General features: G+C 40.4%; 2 protein-coding genes across 4 annotated transcripts; both read right to left on the bottom strand.

Moving 5' to 3' along the window:
- Nucleotides 1–5: 5 nt before the first annotated feature.
- LOC114870576 (zinc transporter ZIP9) lies at nucleotides 6–2367 on the bottom strand. Its single transcript, XM_029175412.3, has 7 exons — nucleotides 2093–2367; nucleotides 1779–1884; nucleotides 1441–1602; nucleotides 1294–1362; nucleotides 1025–1110; nucleotides 806–940; nucleotides 6–723 (listed from the first exon to the last, which is right to left on the bottom strand). The coding sequence occupies exons 1-7, from the start codon at nucleotides 2186–2188 to the stop codon at nucleotides 454–456; spliced, it is 924 nt and encodes a 307-aa protein (XP_029031245.1). The 5' UTR covers nucleotides 2189–2367; the 3' UTR covers nucleotides 6–453.
- A 132-nt stretch (nucleotides 2368–2499) lies between these two features.
- On the bottom strand, nucleotides 2500–17374 carry tmem63ba (transmembrane protein 63Ba). 3 transcript variants are annotated; one of them, XM_029175321.3, is made up of 24 exons: nucleotides 17055–17374; nucleotides 13126–13341; nucleotides 12942–13021; nucleotides 11718–11762; nucleotides 10639–10729; nucleotides 10496–10533; nucleotides 10264–10406; nucleotides 10066–10117; nucleotides 9867–9975; nucleotides 9719–9789; nucleotides 9100–9180; nucleotides 8894–9017; nucleotides 8125–8258; nucleotides 7908–8045; nucleotides 7560–7713; nucleotides 7287–7393; nucleotides 7110–7196; nucleotides 6937–7002; nucleotides 6476–6638; nucleotides 6193–6298; nucleotides 5885–6052; nucleotides 5661–5776; nucleotides 5508–5570; nucleotides 2500–5385 (listed from the first exon to the last, which is right to left on the bottom strand). In XM_029175321.3, the coding sequence occupies exons 2-24, from the start codon at nucleotides 13315–13317 to the stop codon at nucleotides 5206–5208; spliced, it is 2508 nt and encodes an 835-aa protein (XP_029031154.1). In that variant the 5' UTR covers nucleotides 13318–13341; nucleotides 17055–17374; the 3' UTR covers nucleotides 2500–5205. The 3 variants fall into 3 exon arrangements, with proteins under 3 accessions (XP_029031154.1, XP_029031155.1, XP_029031156.1); XM_029175322.3 differs by having other exon boundaries at nucleotides 2500–5382; nucleotides 17055–17373; XM_029175323.3 differs by lacking the exon at nucleotides 11718–11762.
- Nucleotides 17375–18597: the final 1223 nt, after the last annotated feature.

Here is an 18597-nt window from a genome sequence, read left to right as displayed (position 1 = left end):
GAAGCCTCCAGTTATGTGCAGCATCCGGTGCCACCTGTCTGTGTAAACACCCACTGGATTTCTGACAGATTTAGTTTTCGTTGTACTAATACTAGTGGAATGTTGACACCATTAACACCTTCTTGCATTGAAAATTTAGTCTACTGCACAATGTTAAACAGTAAATAGGAAATGCTTGCAGCTATAAAAACTCCTTTATAATGCGTGGCCTAGATCTCATTCTTCTTTTGTTTTCTGTCTGTCCAGTAGAATCTCATCTTTCAACATGGCTTTTGGTCAATTTTTGACTTCCTTCATTTCCTGGAAAAGAGAAAAATAATCTACAAAGAACAATAAATTAGTCGCATTCACTACCCTTGTCTAGGTTGCTATTATCCGGTGCTAAACCGTGCAGGTGCTCAGTGTTTTCCTTTCCGGCGTGGGGGTGTTACCATAAAAACCTGCCTCCCTGTCTCAGTCATCACGCAGCCCCAGAGCCAGCACCGTGGGGAGCCCGACCCCGAGGAGCAGCGTGAGGCTCTTCAGGAGCCCCAGGTAGCGATGCGGGTGAACCTCGGCTCCACTGTACTCCTGGAGGTCGGACGAAGCCTGGCTCTCCTTTCTGCTGCTGCTGCTGCTGATCTCTGGGAGGACGTGCACTGTGGCCACGTAGAGAAAGGTCCCGGCGGAGAAGAGCATTCCCACACCTGTTGCACTGAGCTGCTTGGGAGCCGAACTGCCAGACTGTGGACAGAAAGCACAGCAGACCCAAGTGAAGCTCAAACTCAAACCAGTGAGATGTCAGTTTGTTTGGGCCCTTTCTTACTGCGTGTAATATGAAGTACGCAGCGATAGCGACTACTGGCGATGCAGCTGAAAAGGCCAGCAGGTGTCCCTGGATGTATTTCCTGTCGAGGCCCGCGTGCATCAGGAAGGAGACCAGGCCGAAGGCCGCAGGCGCCTGAGAGGAGAGGAACACGCTCAGGTCTCATCGGCTCCACAACGCGAACGACGCTGCTGCACGGCGTCCGTCCGGGAGCCTCACCTTGTGTAGAATCACGGCGAAAAACACCACCACCTGCACGGTCTCCTGACCCGTGGCCACAGCAGCTCCCAGAGCGAAGCCGTCGGCTGAAGGGACAGGAACCCAGCAGGCGAATGAGTCTGGTTGCAGACAAATCTACCTGGATTATTGTACTGTAAATTCCTTGTAGGCGGAGTCACGTGGCGCTTAGTGGATTTTCCAGTAATGACGTTCACAAACTTTGTTGTGTACCCTGCGCAAACATGAGTAATGTTCAGCTGTGTAAGTACCTGCTGCGTGAATAACCAGCCCCAAAGTGGCAGTGATGCCCACACTGTTGGATAAACAGGTTGTTTGTCCTGAAACGAGACATTAGCGGCGCTGTAATGATTAACGCAAACATCGGTGCTGTTTGGAGCTGGAGGGGAGCAACTTGCCACGCATGGAAATGAAGCTTCCGATCTGATCCACCACGAACATCAGGACGAAGCCCAGGGTCAAGGTCACCCCGATGAAGAAGCGAGGGGGGTCCGTCTCTGGGGAAGTGGCGTTTCGGTCACTGGCGTTCAGAGCGTGCGGCTCAACGGAGGAGGAGGCTCCTGCAGGGAGAAAGATGAAGGTCGCGTTTGATCACATCCACACAAAACCCCGAGAGGGTTGAACTCGCTTGGCTGAGCCTTTGTTCCCGCGCTTCAGAGGGTTACGTTCACACGCAGGTGTGGTTTCCGTGGGTGCGGGGGCGTCTGATCAGAGCAATGTGCGAACGTGTGCTCACCTCCCCACGACTCCTCCAGTAAACTCACCCCCTCTGGGATGGTGATGGACAGCGCTGTCCCACACAGGAGACCTGCCCCCAGGATGGAGACGTACTGGAGGCTTCTCTGAGGGGATCAACACATCGTTTCTCAGCCGATCGCCGGGAATGTTCCCCACATTGATTATAGAATACACAGATAAAAGCAACATCTAGCGTAGACCGAATAATTATTATACTCGTCAAGTGTATACGTAATGTGGAATATAACGTATAGTTAAATATTTAATGTATTTAAATTATGGGAGAGTTTGAGCATTAAATCAAACGCTTACCTCAGAAAGTCGGAACAACAGCGGGATGAATCCAAGTAAAAAACAACCTATAAACATCGCGACCGAAATAAGAGTAATAATCAGTCCTCCGTCCATGCTGACGACCGCTGTTTAACACGTGAAGTGACCCGGAGCTGTCGATGTGCTACATTGTAGTGAGCTGGAGGTGGGATCTCGGGTTCCGTCCAGACTCTAGGCGTTCAGTTCTGGGACCAGTTAAGACACGAGCGGCTTGCTGCTCTTCCACGTCGCACCTCCATCTGGGCAACTTTATAGCGCCGCTATAAAAGCAGCAGCGACAACTAGCGGCGCTGACTGCGAACTGCAGAAAATGCACACAGTTGTGCGCGTGACGACGCACGCACCCAGTAAAAAAACCAACGTTAAATAGAAACATTTACTCTTAATAGAGTTCGTTAAATACAGATTTATTGGTGCAAGGGAGTACAGACACATACAGCATTTCTGCTTTAGACGGCCTTTTGACAGGAATGATAAAACCAGACAGTCCGATGGTGACATCTGGTATTTTTATTCTTCCTATCTCGAAAAATGAAGGACAAAGAAACACAACAGCGTCCTAATGAAGCAATGATGAGGCTGCTACCACTCTGAACATGATGGAAGAACAGACTGAGAAATCCTTTCCAAGAGGCTGAGACTAACAAAAACAATCCACCCATTTCCAGTGAGTTCCACCATCCACACACTATTATAATAATTATAATTCTTATTATTATTATTATTATTATTATGAAGACAATCTAAAACAAATGACTCGTTATGTGAATGCTAAACACAGAATAAGCAACAGACACTGACAATCACAACCATTGTGACAAATATAGAACTTACTGAAATGAAATGCCATGACATGGAACAGTTTTATGAAGCGTGGAGAACGTTTAGTTTCTGGTTGATCGTTTTGCTGCTGTTTAAATGCAACAATCACACAATAACTTTAGCCGCTTTAATTTCACCTAAAGCTGTGGATTAACTTACAAACAGCATGTAAAAAGTTGTTACACATCTCGCTCAGAGCTGGACAGTATATGCAATTTGGACATTCAGAAATTCACAGCTCAGATGTATAAAAAGGTATAAAAAAATAAAATCACCTCATCAAGACAGGAAGAGCTCGGACTCGATGGTGTCACACGTTACTCCCAGTACCACAACAATATGCCCATAAATGGCCCAAAACAGCCACAGAGAGGTTGCTGGAATGGGTTTGGTCTCGCCATCCTACCCCGTCAATCATATGAGTGAAAGTAAGGTTAGTAGTCATTTTTCCCTACAGTTCTATAAGAAGCTGGACGACACATTTTCATACTGTGGTCCAACAGTAGTGGTACTTTGTCTTGCTTTGCCAACGTCCATCTTTATGTTTACTGGGGTAGCTCATAGTGCTGTGTTGGCTAGGGAAGGAGACTAAACCAATCATGAAAAACTCATAATTGTGTGGCCAGTGCATCAGACATTAGAATGGTTTAATTACTGTAGTGTCCAGTTACTTAAAGTGTTTTGAAAAGATTAATTTAATCTTCCTGTTACAGGTTCTAGTTAATTTCTCCTGCTCTGGTAGAGGTTTGCGAAGCTGGGAACTGGATTTTCAAGTTTAACAGTCGTCTGGGAACACTCATTACTTCTCAAGGAAAAGAAGCATGTCATGAATACAGAATGGTTTAAGAATATTACAGATGCAAAATCATCTGGATTTCATTCACAAGCGCTAAACTACAGTACCTAACTTCATATGAACTTGCCTAAAAATTTAAGTTATAACCAAAATTGCACAATTTGAGTTTAACCATCTCAGCACTCAAGGAGCGGAAGTAGATGGTAAACTGTAACAATGCTCAATGTCCACTGGATCACAGCGCTCACTAATTACATAAAGGTTAACATTGAATAAGATTTGACAGAGGTATGAGTGATGAATCTAGAGATTAGATCAATTATAAAGTTACCAGTAGCCAACTAAACTGAATGCTAGTTTTAAACTCTACATAAAACTGTAAATGTAAACATATTAACAAAAAAAAAAGCAAATAAATTTAACAAATAGTCATAATGTGTATCGTCTGAAACTGACCCAGAAAGAAACAAAAACAACACACAGAGGTCTGTCTCTCCTCCTCTGAGCAGCCTAGAAGAATTCAGCAGGCTCTTGGCCTCCAGTCCTCCTGCAGCAGCTGTGCAAGGATTGTCCTGGGGGCAGCATCCATAGCAGCAGTCCCAACAAAGGCTCAGAGACGGAACGCCAAAAAGATCATTATCCATGTAGTGTGCCAGGACATGAATTCTCATCTTATCCTGCAGTTTATGACATATCGATCCTGGTGGCATTTTAAACTCGTGCCCACATACAAATACCACATTAAAAACGCTTTTAAACAGATCCAGAGGTTTGAAGCTGTCCAGGGTTAAAGCATCCAGGAGTGTTCATAGCAATGACTTTTTTTTTTTTTTCTTTAAGTGATAGGCTTCTATAGAATTGGAAGAACTATTATGAAACCACCCCATCTGCACAGACCAAGCACTTATCTCGTGTAGAACACTCCTCTCATTCACATAAGCTGATTATTTGGGGAAGCATTTAGAGCAAACAATTGCAGATACTAACAAAAGGTCAAAGGAAAACCTCTCCACCCTTTGAAGTTGAAGGCATGCCGGACTACAGTACCTCAGTGAAAATTCAGCTTAAAGCACAGGTCCCTCTTTGAAGTGCAATGTTAATCAAATACAGATTAAGACTCTCCTTACATGACAAGGCATAAATTCTTCATGTGTGCATTAGTGTCTTTTGTTTGTGGTTATATGTGCAGTGTTGTGGGTACAGTACATCAGGGCAGATGGACGTTGCTGCCTTTGCATTGAGTAGATTCCTTCTGCATCTTCACCTAAGATGTGTTTTGGTGAGACCTAGTGGAGGAGATGCAGGCTTTGAGCAACCAATCCATTTAATTTTTAGCAGACAGTGATCTTATGTTAGTGTAGAGTCCCTCGATGGAGGATGAGATGCTTTGGAGAATGGTAGGTCAGTTCCTAGTTTAAGTCACATTTTCAGTGCATTCCTTGAGTTAAACGTTTTTATTCTGTTCCAGGCAGTGTCAGTGTCGCACTTCATTATCAATGAGACAGTCTTCACCCGACTGGAAATCCTCATTCAGGCCATTTTCAACATTGATTATTTCCTCATCCTGCGAGGAGCCCTGGCCGTCGTCCTCACCGCTGCCAGAACCAGCCTCATCTGAATTTGGGTCTTGAAGTACCCGAGCAATGTACATCTGCTGTGCGAAAATGAAAATGTAGTTAGTCTGTAGTCTGTGTTCATGTTTTAGAATACGTTGGGTTCATAACAATGTTTTTTTCTACAGTTCTAACATATCTTGTGCTGTGAATTAATACATACAGTTGTTGCAGGAGCACACGCTGGTTCCCCATTTTCCAGACCATCCACACCCTGGCTGTCAATCTGGAACAGAGGACACACGTTTGGAATGAACTGCAGAATGCAAGAAAGCTCCAGAAATATGCACAAAATAATGATGACTTCTTTTTTTACCTTGTAGTTGTGAGCACTTAGATATTTAAAATGTCCAAAGCAGACGTGAGAGAGACATATAATGATTGTGATGACCAAAACCACGAAGGTGAACATGGATGTTGCAGCTAAAAAACCTGGTAGAGAGAAAATGATAAACTGTTTGACAGATGATAGTAGTTCATCAAGTCTTTAGTATGAAAATATGTTAGAACATGAGGTTTATGACAGTGGCCTCTTCTTACCAGTACGAACAGTGGAGAAGAACAGAAGCCAGAAGAGACAGAGAATAGGTGCAGCTACCACTTGGTTGACAGCTCCAGAATGGATCTTCTTGTCCAGTTTGGATGGTAAATAGGCATAGTACATGTTGTACCTGTCCGCAAGGTGTTTCAGCAGCATGTACATCAGCCCTGCAGAGAGAAAGAACACAAGACAAATCAGTGGAAATAATCACATTGAGCTTGGCGATAAGAACAGAATCGCTGTAGGTTGCATTTGTTTTGTACACTATCTTGATGTGAAACAGCAGTTAACAGGCAGCAGAACTCACCAAATGGGACGATGATTGGACAAGTGATGCTGTAGGTCATAACCACAGTGAAGACACACATCATCCAGGCATAGGCTGCCCCAAACTGGAACTCGTAGGCTTGGTGCTGAAGAAACAGAATATATAAAACTTCATGCTGTTACCCACTTTATTCTTTGTGTGACTAGTCATTTAGTTATAATAAGCAAAAAACTGTTTAAACAGAGCATGATGGGCAAAAGTGGAATTAATGCCACCACATTTGGTCAGTGATTTTAACTTTGTATACAGGGAAAACACTAACCCTCTTGACGTTCTTCCTCTCAGCGGCAGAGCGAGCTAAGCAGAGTCGGATCATGTACATAAGTAGACCGGGAATCCTCAGCAGGTCATTGGCATTACCAATGAATGCAGACGCAATGACATAATTCACGAAGAAAGCTCCATTGTCAGGAAGGAACACACACCTTAAGAGCCAAGAACAGGGTGAGAAGCACTAAGCATTGAAAAAGACTCTCACTGAAGTGCGACAATGCAATTATCATTCTAACAATTATTTCTAATTTTGTAATTGCTATACTGTAGGTATATTCTATTTGAGAGACAAACTAACTAACTGTGTTACACATTCATTAAACAGAATGCAGTTATGCTATAAAAAAAGAGACCGGACTGTACAGTATATTTATTGTTTCATGCATCATGTTGCTATGTCCTATGTGTAACAGAGCACTACTGAAATGTCCATAAAATTATGCTACTTACTCGAATCGCACTTTGGCGTCTGCGAAGAATTTTTTATCAAAGACCCAGCGGAAGAAAACATCCAAACTGCAGCAGTTAAAGAAGACAGGAATCAACAATACTATTAGATTTAAATGAGATGTATCTTTAGGTTTTCAATAGGCCACATGGCAGAAATCCATTACAAGCCATACCTGCTGAGTCCTAGAGAGGGCAGCAAGAGGACCATGAAGATTAGGAAAGTGTAGCACTTGTGCATTGTAGTCCTGTTTTCGTCTGACCTAGAAGGACAAATGGCACATTTACACACATTACAACACAATGCATGTTGATTCAATGGATTCCTAAAGGCAGGAAGGGAAAAATCATACCGTGTCCAGTGAGCTTCGAAGAAAGCAGAGTAGTAAACAATGGTAGGAAGCAAGGCGGAGAAAGACCACAGTAGGAGAGTGGGGAAAAACTGGGTGACAATCGGATTCTGCAGGACAGAGACAGAGAGATATGGACATGCTGTATTATAAAAGTGAGTGAAGGTGGAGGTTTCTCTAATGAAATGAACAAACTACATTTCTTTAAATAATAAATAAAAAAACAAATTAATTAATTCACCAGACAGATGCAGCTTTAACTATTTTCATACTCACATTTAGATACTCCACTGGTTTGGTTACATTAAATTTGTCCATAGTGGAAATTATAATGGCTGGGGTGGTAAGGAAGAAGAGGAGGAGAAAGAGGACGCTGTTTATGATAAAGCATCGGACCCACCAGGAGATTCCTCCCACTGACAGATGCTCCCTGTGGGAGAAGGTTATGTAGGGATTAGACTGACACTGAGTGATGACCCACAGTTATGGACACAGCTGCCTAGTAAACTGATACTCTTGCTTAAAAGCATTTTTTTTGTGTGAGAATATCATCAAAACTGGGACCACATTTACGTATTCCCCTGCATGATCGCAGCAGTACAGTGGATTTAAATATCTTCTTACCAATAGACGTTTTGTGGATCTGGGGCGTAGGTGACAGTCCAATTGTGCGTGTGAAGCTTGGCGCTGAACTGAGAATTCTTGGGCTCCTGACTGCAGTGACAGCCCTGACACTTGCAGGCGTTAAAGTCCTTCAAAACTCTGCAAACAGACAGCAATGTAATATGTAATCAATTATTGTACTGTAATAATAAGTCGGTAAAAAACATGTCCCATTTACATTGCAGCCATGGATTCATTCTGAAAGGTGACAAAGGCCATTCCTAAGGGTTTCCTGTCGACCTTCTCTCTCTCCTTCTTGTAGTTCTCTCTTAGCTGTTGCTCCAGCTTCGTATAATAGTTCACTGCCTCTTCCTGTAAAAATAAACAATTTTGCTGGTGAAGATTATGTTTACATTTTTGTCCTAATATACATTATAACTGATATAATATGTTATATTAAGAGTAATATACTGTATCATATGACTTCATTCATAGAAGCACCCTTTGGTAGCTTTTTAATCATGGGCCTCCTGAACTGAATAAAACATGTAATTGATGTAATACAGACATCATGGGATTATGATAAAAAAAGGTATTATACCATTTTAGTAATAACAAACATATGGCCTATAGTTACTGGCTCCATCAAAAAAAGAAAAATCTCTGAGTTATCGTGTTTCCAGTTACATTTGATGGCCTAATCAAATCTGTCTGTGCTTTGTCTGCTGACAGTTCTGTAATTTTTTTGTTCCTTTCTCACGTGCCAACTGGTCAAGGCAGATAGCCACTAACTCTCAGCTTGGGTCTACTGGAGGTTTCTCAAATGGAATTTGTTGAGTTTCCTATAAAACTCGACACAGCTGTGCTTTTAGGATCTACAAGCTATCTATAAGATGAATTTTATTGTGTGAATTAGCATGTTCCTATAAAAATGCTCTTCATATTGTTTTATTGTCAGGTTTTACCAATGCGCTGTTATACTGTAAGATGCACAATGTCAGTCTGACCTGTTCACAGCCTTTGATGACGCAACAGCAAAGATGGCCACAGGGCTTTGGGTTGATCATGGTGGGAACATGCTCCTTGTTGAACAGGTCAACAAAGAATTTCCTGCTGCGCTCTGCTTTCTTTCTGTGTGACATATTAACATGGGTTAGACTGAGGGACGATCATCTGACTTACACTTCCTCAACATGGGATGGAAAACATGTACCTTTCAGAGTTAAGATACATCAGCTTGGCCACATCATAACAGATACGACCTTCAAGTACAATGCAGTTCTCATATGCAGTCCTAAAAGAGGGGGAGAAACAATGGATGCATTTAAAAGACTATGAATGTCATACTGGAGTACTTACATTCCTGACAACAAGAGTGTGTTTATATTACTATTGCTTTTTTTTGTACAGTATAACAACATAATAACATTAGGCTTCAAAAAAGATGAAAGTTAAACGACAGAAAACAAATTTATTTTATTTAGCAGGTTTGTAAAGTTGCCATGCAAAATATTTAACTCAACCAAGAGGAGTTAAGCCAAACACCCGCTCCAAACATCTACCACATGACCTGCATGTTCCTGCTCATCTGGCTTCTATTACAGACAATTACAGATATAAGTCTATCATTGTCTGATCTGGCCATGGATTAGGACAATACAGCCACACTTGAAGAAGGAAAAGGCATGGCTCTCAATTACCTTAATACAGTTATGGCTCATCCTACTGCCTTGACAATGCAACAGAACAGTGTATCATTTTTACAGGCAGACAGATGCAAGCATTGTTAGAAGTGGCTAGTGCCAGTCTAAAGGATCCCATGCTTTGCTTACTCAAAGTGTTGTTTTATCTCATTCTCTTCTGCATATTTGGAGATTCCAGTGACAAATAAAGTGCGTTTTACCTGTATGAGAATGAGAACAAGAAAGGAATTAGCACCAACAATTAGATCTGAACCGGTCATTTGTCAGAGCCACCCACCAGGTCGTCCTCCTTGTAGTGCATTTTGGAGGTGTGTCGTCTCATGCTGTACACAGTCAGTAACAGATAAAGAAATGCAAAAGTGGTGTGCAGCCACAATAGTGCATTGCTGAGGAAAAAATTGTAAAGGCATTAGAAAGCAGTGACACAACATAAGGCAGGATGAACTAAATAGCACAAATGTGTAAGTGTTACTTACTTGGCATCCAAATTTGCTATAGTGGTTCGACCAAAACTATATGCATTGTTTTCTACGGGACAAACAAAAGAGCACTTTTTAAAAAAAAATATACAGTACAGCACACACATACAGAGAAACACATATGGTTGTATAATATGTATAACATTAAAAGTGCTTCCATTCTGTAGATTCTGTGATAGTAAATTCTAGACTTACCAAGTAGACTTCCAGAGAAGTTAACAGGCAAGATAATTCCCACAGAGAGGACTCCTACCACCACCAGGAGTCCGATGATATGGCGCTGAAAGGACAGGTAGTGCACTGCATCATCGCCACATTTCAGCCTGATCTCGTCATCCCTAAAGGGGATTGCAACAAAGAAACAAGTCATATCAAGTTTATTCACTTTTCCAAAATTTGCAGTATGATGTCACTAGGTTGTACTCACTTGATACGGAAGATAGCCGTTAGCCAGGAGCAAAAACCCTAAGGAAGAAAGGCAGACAGGAGAGAAGGTGTTTTTACATGCAACACACTGCATGTTCTGTTTGATGGGAAACTATTTTGTTCTGTCCTGTACGTCAGACTTACTGTGTCTGTCTGCTCAAAGTCCACAGAACTGGAAACTGAGGTGAGGCGTTCATATCGTTCTGATCGGTCTGATGTCCCGGTAGAAGACACGCTGTATACACAAAACAATAATTCAATGATGCTGCATACCTACCATGAGGAGAGATCAGAGCAGATGTATTACCATTACCAGTATGGAAAGATTGACACTCATGCCCTGAAATGGACTGAAGAGGATAACCCTGTGCACCCTCTGTGGGCTGCGCATTATGGTCAACCACACCAAAAATCCCTACAGTCACATTTCATGCAGTGTTAAGAAAATAGCACACAGATTGGACACACTACCACTGTCCGTTGAGGGGAAAAGGTTGAAAGGCAGAGAAACTCTACAGGAAAAAAAACAACACAACCCCTGTGACCAACAAGAGGCAGAATTATAGGTTTGCCTGGTGTATAAAACAGCATAAAGACCCCATTACATGGTTTTTATTAATTTAACCACACTCTCAAAGTGTGTGTGGTAAAAATACAAGATCTGCTGGAATCCAATAACTACTACAATATTCATTACTACATGAAAGGCTGATATTTATATATTGCCAGGGATCTAATAGACCTCTACTGGGATCAGGAGAGAGCCTGTGGCCGTAATCCACCATCAGTTCTCTTCCACATTCCTGTGAGAAGCTGCTCTGGTAGACCAAATATGAATGCACCCTGTTAGGGCCTGTCTATAAACAACCACAGATCAAGGCAATATTACCTGCCCCTGCAATCATCCTGTCTGTGCAGTTCATGCGATGCACCCACACATGACAAGTCTGTGCTTTATAAAGAGGTCAATACTCAGATTAGAACATAGATCTGATTAGTAAGAAAGGACAGAAGCACCCACAGCAGACAAGAGTGACAAGAAGAGGCAAGCCCAACATTGGAAAAAGCCTAGAAGAGAGAGAGAATACTGAAGCATCAAAAGTGCAAAAGAGCCTGAACTCCACAGCGGCCTGGACAGAATGGACTGAAGTTATGAGTGAGTTTAACTACAGAGAGAAAGAGAGAAAACTGAAGCAAGTCTATTATGCGGAGAGATAACATACTGTTCCTGGTCATCCAGACGACTGTACCGCTCATTCATTCTTCTGCTATAAAACATAAGGAAAACAAACACATTCAACTTAGCTAAGGCAAAGTGGCCCTGCTGGCCAGTACGAGAGCGGATTCAAAGAAAACCTGGAGAGGCAGTTTACTCCACAGGACTACAAATGAGGCATTCTGTTTATTTAGGTTCAATTATACAGCCATATAAAAGCATCTGTTTGCTTATTATTTAATAAAATGATCAGAGGTTTTAGATTTGTGTCATGAGGTACAGTACGGAACTGAAAAAACAAACTCATCAAATGAATACCTCAATTATGATTTCTAATGAGATTCTAGTCAACATCATTACAATTACAATATTTGAAAAGACAATGATCTGAAGGCAGCTTTTTTCAGTTTTCTATGTAGAGACATGCCCCCCACCCCACCATGCTGCAGCCCCATTTTCTGCTCACATGCAGCTGTGACAATAATGTAACTGTAGCATCACAAAAATACAGCGGGGGGATGTAGGTGACGGAGCACTGTGTCACATACTTTCCAGAGATAATACTCAACCCTGTTGCAATATGTCCTTTTTGCATCAGGCCTTGTGTTTTTTAAGAACTTGTTATAAACTATTTATGATATATATGCAGTCAACATCAGTTCCTATGAATATAAATAAAATGTGGTCAATGCAAAACATGTAACAAATAACACAGCAAGACTATAACAGAGTGCAGAGCAGCAAAACGGCTGACATTAAAATCCTGTCTGGAGCACCATCCTTGGAAAATCAATGTCACTACACGCTGTGCACAAATTATGCAACAAGCTAACATCTAGAATGAGCTGTCACCAAGTGCTAAATAGTAATAAAAATGAGTTAGAAATCAATAACGGCAGCCAGTCATGATGACTGATACTACTCCCACTAAAATCCTATTAATGCTCAGCAATGACAGTATCAAGTAGGTTCTTGTTGTATTGTAATAACCATTGTAAAACAGTGCAAGAAGATCATTTCTGTTATAGCCGTACTACAAATATTAACCCCTACCCACTACTGTGCAACAGCATTGCTACCTGTTAAAAGGAACGATTGCGCTCTTGTCTCAAATTTCAACCACATTTGATATGCTGTATCAACACACACTGGCTATAATGTTTTTGTTTCCATGATGAGTCAGAGAGCCTGGTACCAGACATTCCCTTCTCAAGCAATGTTACATAATTACCTGTCAGCGTCAGTCATCAGAGCAAGGCGCCCATAGTCCCATGCTACTTTCCTCAAGATGGAGAAAACAAACAGCAGCACCTAGAAGAACAACATAAACAGCAGCTTCTTTACTTCCACCACAAATACTGAATGGTGCAGAAATGTAAATCATTTGCAGCAAACTGACTGATAGGCAGACTCACCAGAAAGCACATAAAATCCAGAGCAAGGACAGTGGGTACCCCGCCAAACGGCAAGCCCTGAAGCACTGTGCTGCGAATTCGAGCCGAATAACAATAGTCGGATGAATTTGGCGCCTGTGTAGGGCAGCTCTCCGAATCTGAGCATCCTTGCGTTCCCCAGATGGCCATAATTAATATCAACACTCTGTGCATTACTCACTGCAGCATGTTGCCAACCTGTAAAAGACAGACAACAGTGTTCAAAAGGTAATATACTGTAATAGAATTAATTGTACATTTATTGTGTATTGTTATTTTTTAATTTCTGTCAAAAAATCATTTAGTTTAGTTTAGTTTAGTTTAGAAAACTTAAATTGTGTGACAATTCATTTAAAGAATTCCTACTCATGGTTAGCCGACAGAATGTACAACCATGTTAGCAAGATAATTTCTGTGGATGAATTTATTTCATTGTACTCCTTTTTTGTTTAATGTGAACTGTGACTCCACCATACAGTGTATGTGGGGTTATATAATGAGCAGAGAACGTTCTGCTGGTCCCTGATGCACTTCACTAAGGAACAACAAACAGCTAAAGGCTAATAATGGAGAACACTGAAACATTAATAGTGCATGAGGCACAAGAAGTAATATAGGAAATGTGTATAAACAACACCCCGACTATGTGCATAAAGTCCCTTTTAATGTCCTGGTCTACAGTACAAAGAGTTTTTGGTAAGTCGTTCTACACTAAGCTTCAACTGAACTCAACTTTTGGTCAGCAAACAGACATGGATGATAATTTAAACAGCATAGCAAATATATGAGAGGCAGGGCTTAGAATAAACACTAGCCGTCCAATCAATACCTTTATCTGCTGATACACCAAACAACAATCCAATAAAGTAGTCCAGTCATTGCAAAATATGAACAAGTTCCTACTGCCAGAAGCACAACTACAGCTGTTTCAAAAACGTTCATTCAAGATTCAAATAAAACTATGGGCCTATAGGTATGTACTGTAAATGTCCAGCAGAAGGCTGGTGTGGAGAGTACGATTGGACAGCTGCATTGCTAGACTTCTTGCCCTTTGACCCACTACTGCCAGCATTCACGATGCTACTCATCTGCCCTAACACTAAGTCATTTATCCACACTCGGGAATGCTGTGACATCAGTGTAGAGAGACAGAGCCAGAACAATGGCCAAACAAAGAGACCACAGGGTTCAAATGGACCGGTCTCAACCCAAGGAGGACACAACATACCCCCCTGTGCCTTCAACAACACTGCTGCACATCCTGGACCCAATGGCACAGTTCTGACTATTTAAGATTCCACACCAACATCTGTAAAAAAAATTCTTTGGCACAGTTCAAACCTTGCTATGTATTTCATATATTATTTGGGTTCTCCTCTCACAAATTGTGAGTCCTAACAGCAGTGAAGTAAATGTTCAGTTAAAACGAGGCACAACATTACTAAATAGGAAATACAACATTACAACAACATTACTAAATAGGAAATATGTCTCATTTCTAAACTGGTGTTTTCTAAAATTTAAATCCACCTTCTAAAATATTCTAGAGCTACATTGTTAATAAGACATTTATGAAGACTGTGATCTGAAACATTTAACAAATACAGATAAGATACAGTAAAGCAGGAGTGTTTACAGAATTCTGTTATTACTGCACAAGCTGATGTTGCAACTCTGCACATCACAAAATAAATATTCATTTGATTTCATTTCACATTTGATTTAACAATCAACATAGAGACAAAGGGTAACAGTATAGAAATTTGGCAGATATCATGTCTTAAAGTAGTTTAACATTGCTGTGCAATTAGAATATGACTCAGCAGGATAGACTGTGCCACCTTTCCACCTGATGCTAGTTGCTATGGTACCATCAGTCTGCTACATATTCTCAAAACAAAAACAGCAGCCACTGTAGAAGAGAAACCCTACGCTTATCCATCCAAATTCAATTTACAGTGAGTCTGTGGTTTGTTCTTACAGTAGTTAACCAAGAAACGCAGTATGATTTAGTGTATCTTATTCTCTACAAGCAATATTTGCTTTGTTTCTATTTAAAAACCAATACTGGAGAAAAAATATCTAAATAAACAAATGTAAAATAGCAATTAATGCACTACATTATTAAAAAGCCTGCCAGCAGCTTGGTCTTTTTTACAAAATTGTAACACAAATGTAAGCCACTGTGGAACTAAACCTACATTGTTTTGCATTTGAATGTATACGTTTTATATTCATGTTAAATATTTGAACAGGTTGAGCAATGGTTTATAACCGTGGGATGTGCATGTTTATGCTCCACCTTGCTTTACCAACTAATTAAACTCAAATTTAACGAAGGAGGGACACAAATACACATTTTATAGGTTTTCTGTAACTCCTACCTAGAGTTGTCTTTAAACCAGACTGACTTTTAATGTAATGTTATGTATGATCATGTGATGGAGTAGGTCAAGCAACCACTCCCTTGCAGTGGAAACTATTATGTGTTCCCTGTGGAAGAAGTTCCACTTCCACTAACACTACCACTATGTTCAAAGGTACTTCCAGAACGAAACAGAAGCAACCCGATGACTGATGACTGACATTTTCAGCTCTGTTTCGTAACAATCACAAACAGTGAAGTTTTTACAAAGCACAAATCATGAACATTGGTAGAACCTTAACACTTACTGTAACTGTAATTATCCACTGTCAGTTTTTCCTTGAAACACCAATACGTAAATAAAGTTATCTTGAGATCTTACAAACATGATTTACATTTTTATAGTTTAAAATGCTTCACAACTTTATCAAACCTGTATTTTTCCAGTAGTAGTGACGCTGATAAGGCAAATTTGCATGTTTGCTTTTGTGGTATCAGCCTGTAAATCACTGACAATTTGTCCAGTGCCTTACGGGCAAAATACATTTTTACATTATATAAAGTATAACCACATACAATTAAACCGTGCTAAAAGTAGAGTTCAGTTTTCTATAATGACATAATTCATGGAAATACCCATAACATTTAGGAAAGGTGGTTTATATGAACCAGTTGAATTATTCTTTGGATTTATGAAAGCACTAATAAGCAACCTATTCGTACTCATCAATGCATCCAGGCGATGAAAACAATATATTGCTAGATACGATCCCAGCCCGTGTTCCCCCCTTTATAGGCCGTGCACAAGGAAACATTTAAGCATTAGCTCTAACAGCCAATGCTGTGACTAGTCATCAGTTAGTAATGAGGTGCATGGGAGTGAATGCAGCACAGTTTCTGTTTTTGTCTAGATAACATTACTCAGCTACTAGCATTAGACAGGGTAGGTATGCTTGGGAATATTGATTTCCTACCACTTATCTGAGGCACTTTAAAATACTGACCTAAACCCTAAAGCTAAGAGATAAATATTAGAACTGCATCACAAGTGTAATGTAAACCTAAATACAAGCAACCTCCCAACAGCAGACACACAACCATTTAGGACAACTATTATTGTACCGAATCAAAATATTCTGAAATGAGAACAGGTCAATATCAACAAGTTAAGGACCTTTGTAACTGACAATTGAGAACCAAAAACTGAGGCTCGTGAACTTATCAAATAATTAGATAATAAATTATGAATATCAGTTGTACAGCAAACCCGTCTTTACTGTTGGCAACCCTACTAAGTTTAACAGAACTACCATACACCCATAATGAAAACGAGACAGCACTGATGTTAAGCCTTTTTGACAGTGCTAAGTCAACCCTAATATTGCAGGTTCGCCCTGTTAGCATGAGGCGTGTTTACCCGTAAAAGCAACAGCCCCACGTTTAGAGCAGACGGCTGAGAGCTGCCAGTCATGTGTAGAACTATCAAACACGGCATTAAATACGAAGATACTGAGTTTATACATACGCCATACATGGGCCAACTTACCGTGCTATAACACGCAGCAGGGGCAGAAACTGTCACAATTAGCTAATGTAAGCTAGCAGTCAACCGTAGGGTTGACGTTAGCTAACGTCGAAGGTGGCAAATAACAGGTGGAGGCTCAGTCACAAAAAATTAAATTCCGTTCCACCTCCCTGACATCAACGCAAAAAAATCCAAACGGTTGAAGCTCGTCAGACGGCCTGGCTGTCGGTAATCGCCGGTACAGACAGACGGATAATACTGAAGCCCCGTCGCTCGTTTGACTCCGGTGAAGCGCACTTCCAATGAACACATTGGGAAGGAGCTCGAGCTCAGAAGGAAGAGTCACGTGACGGGTTTGTCCTGCAGCTTTACGTCACTGGTGGAATGAAGGCGTCCCATTTGAGTTTTTAAGCCCTAATTTGATATTTTGTGTGGACTATGTATTATTTAAATAAACCTAGTATTACTATAAAGCATATATATTATCTTTATTATAAAAAGCACATCAAACTATATATTTAGTTTTTGTAGTACCCTACAATTATTGTTTCATCAATGTGTTCACTTTTACGTTGCAGCTAATATGTGATAGGTATGCTTTTAGTTTTGACTCTCATAATTACAATAAAAAAATATAGCTGTATGCTATTGTTTATTATATCTTGAAATTCATTATGTTTATTTGTTTGTGTTAGTTTACCAAAATGATTACAAATTTAATAATAACAGTGTTCTTACACATCTGTATACTTGTGAGACTGGGCAGTATATCTATATATGTAGATGTACTGCGCAGTCTTAAAGAGCTTGTTTGACGCTTCATGAACAAACATCATTAGCAGCAACGATTGTCATTCAAGTTTAACAACTATGACTAATACAACAAACCAATGGGAAGTGAAGACACTGACAGCTCAACAGTTACATTCTGAATATTCATTCTTAGTTTTAGCTTTGTCCCTTCTAGCTTCTGCATCTCTATGTCTACCAAACATTTGTATTAAACATGTTGGGTAAAGCACCCGGAAAAATTGAACAAGATTGAAGATTAAAGAACTGAATGGTTTATTTGTTAAGTGAGTAAAAAGGCACTAAACAAATAAATATGTCAATAAACCTTCGATACATCTCTTAAAAGGAAGTTCCGAAAGGTCAGTGAATGATGAAGTGTTATGGGTTATTACTGTAAGAGAAACTCTGAAACTGAAAGAGAAAGAGAAATGCATTTAAACGAGGGACCATAAAAAGGCAAATAAACAGATTTAAAATTGAATATCTTCTTAAGGTAAATGTGTGATAAAGCCTTTAAGATTAAATATATATGGTTGTATATATGGTTGTATTTTACCACAGCTAAAGGTTTATAGTGACAGTTATTACAACTGACCACAGTTATTTAGCTGTATGTATCTTTAAACACACTTAACTCAGGGGACTTTTGAATTCACATGACAGATCTGTGAAGAGTGCAACAGTAAAATAGAGAAATAGTGCATCAAAGTGAGACTAAAAATATAATTACTGTAAGAAATGAAGAACATATAAGAATTGGGAAATTAAGTCT

This window comes from Betta splendens, chromosome 15 (genome assembly GCF_900634795.4).
Source record: "Betta splendens chromosome 15, fBetSpl5.4, whole genome shotgun sequence".
NCBI classification, from domain to species: domain Eukaryota; kingdom Metazoa; phylum Chordata; class Actinopteri; order Anabantiformes; family Osphronemidae; genus Betta; species Betta splendens.
The sequence above is the reverse complement of the archived record's forward strand: the minus strand, read 5'-3'. Positions and strand labels throughout refer to the sequence as shown.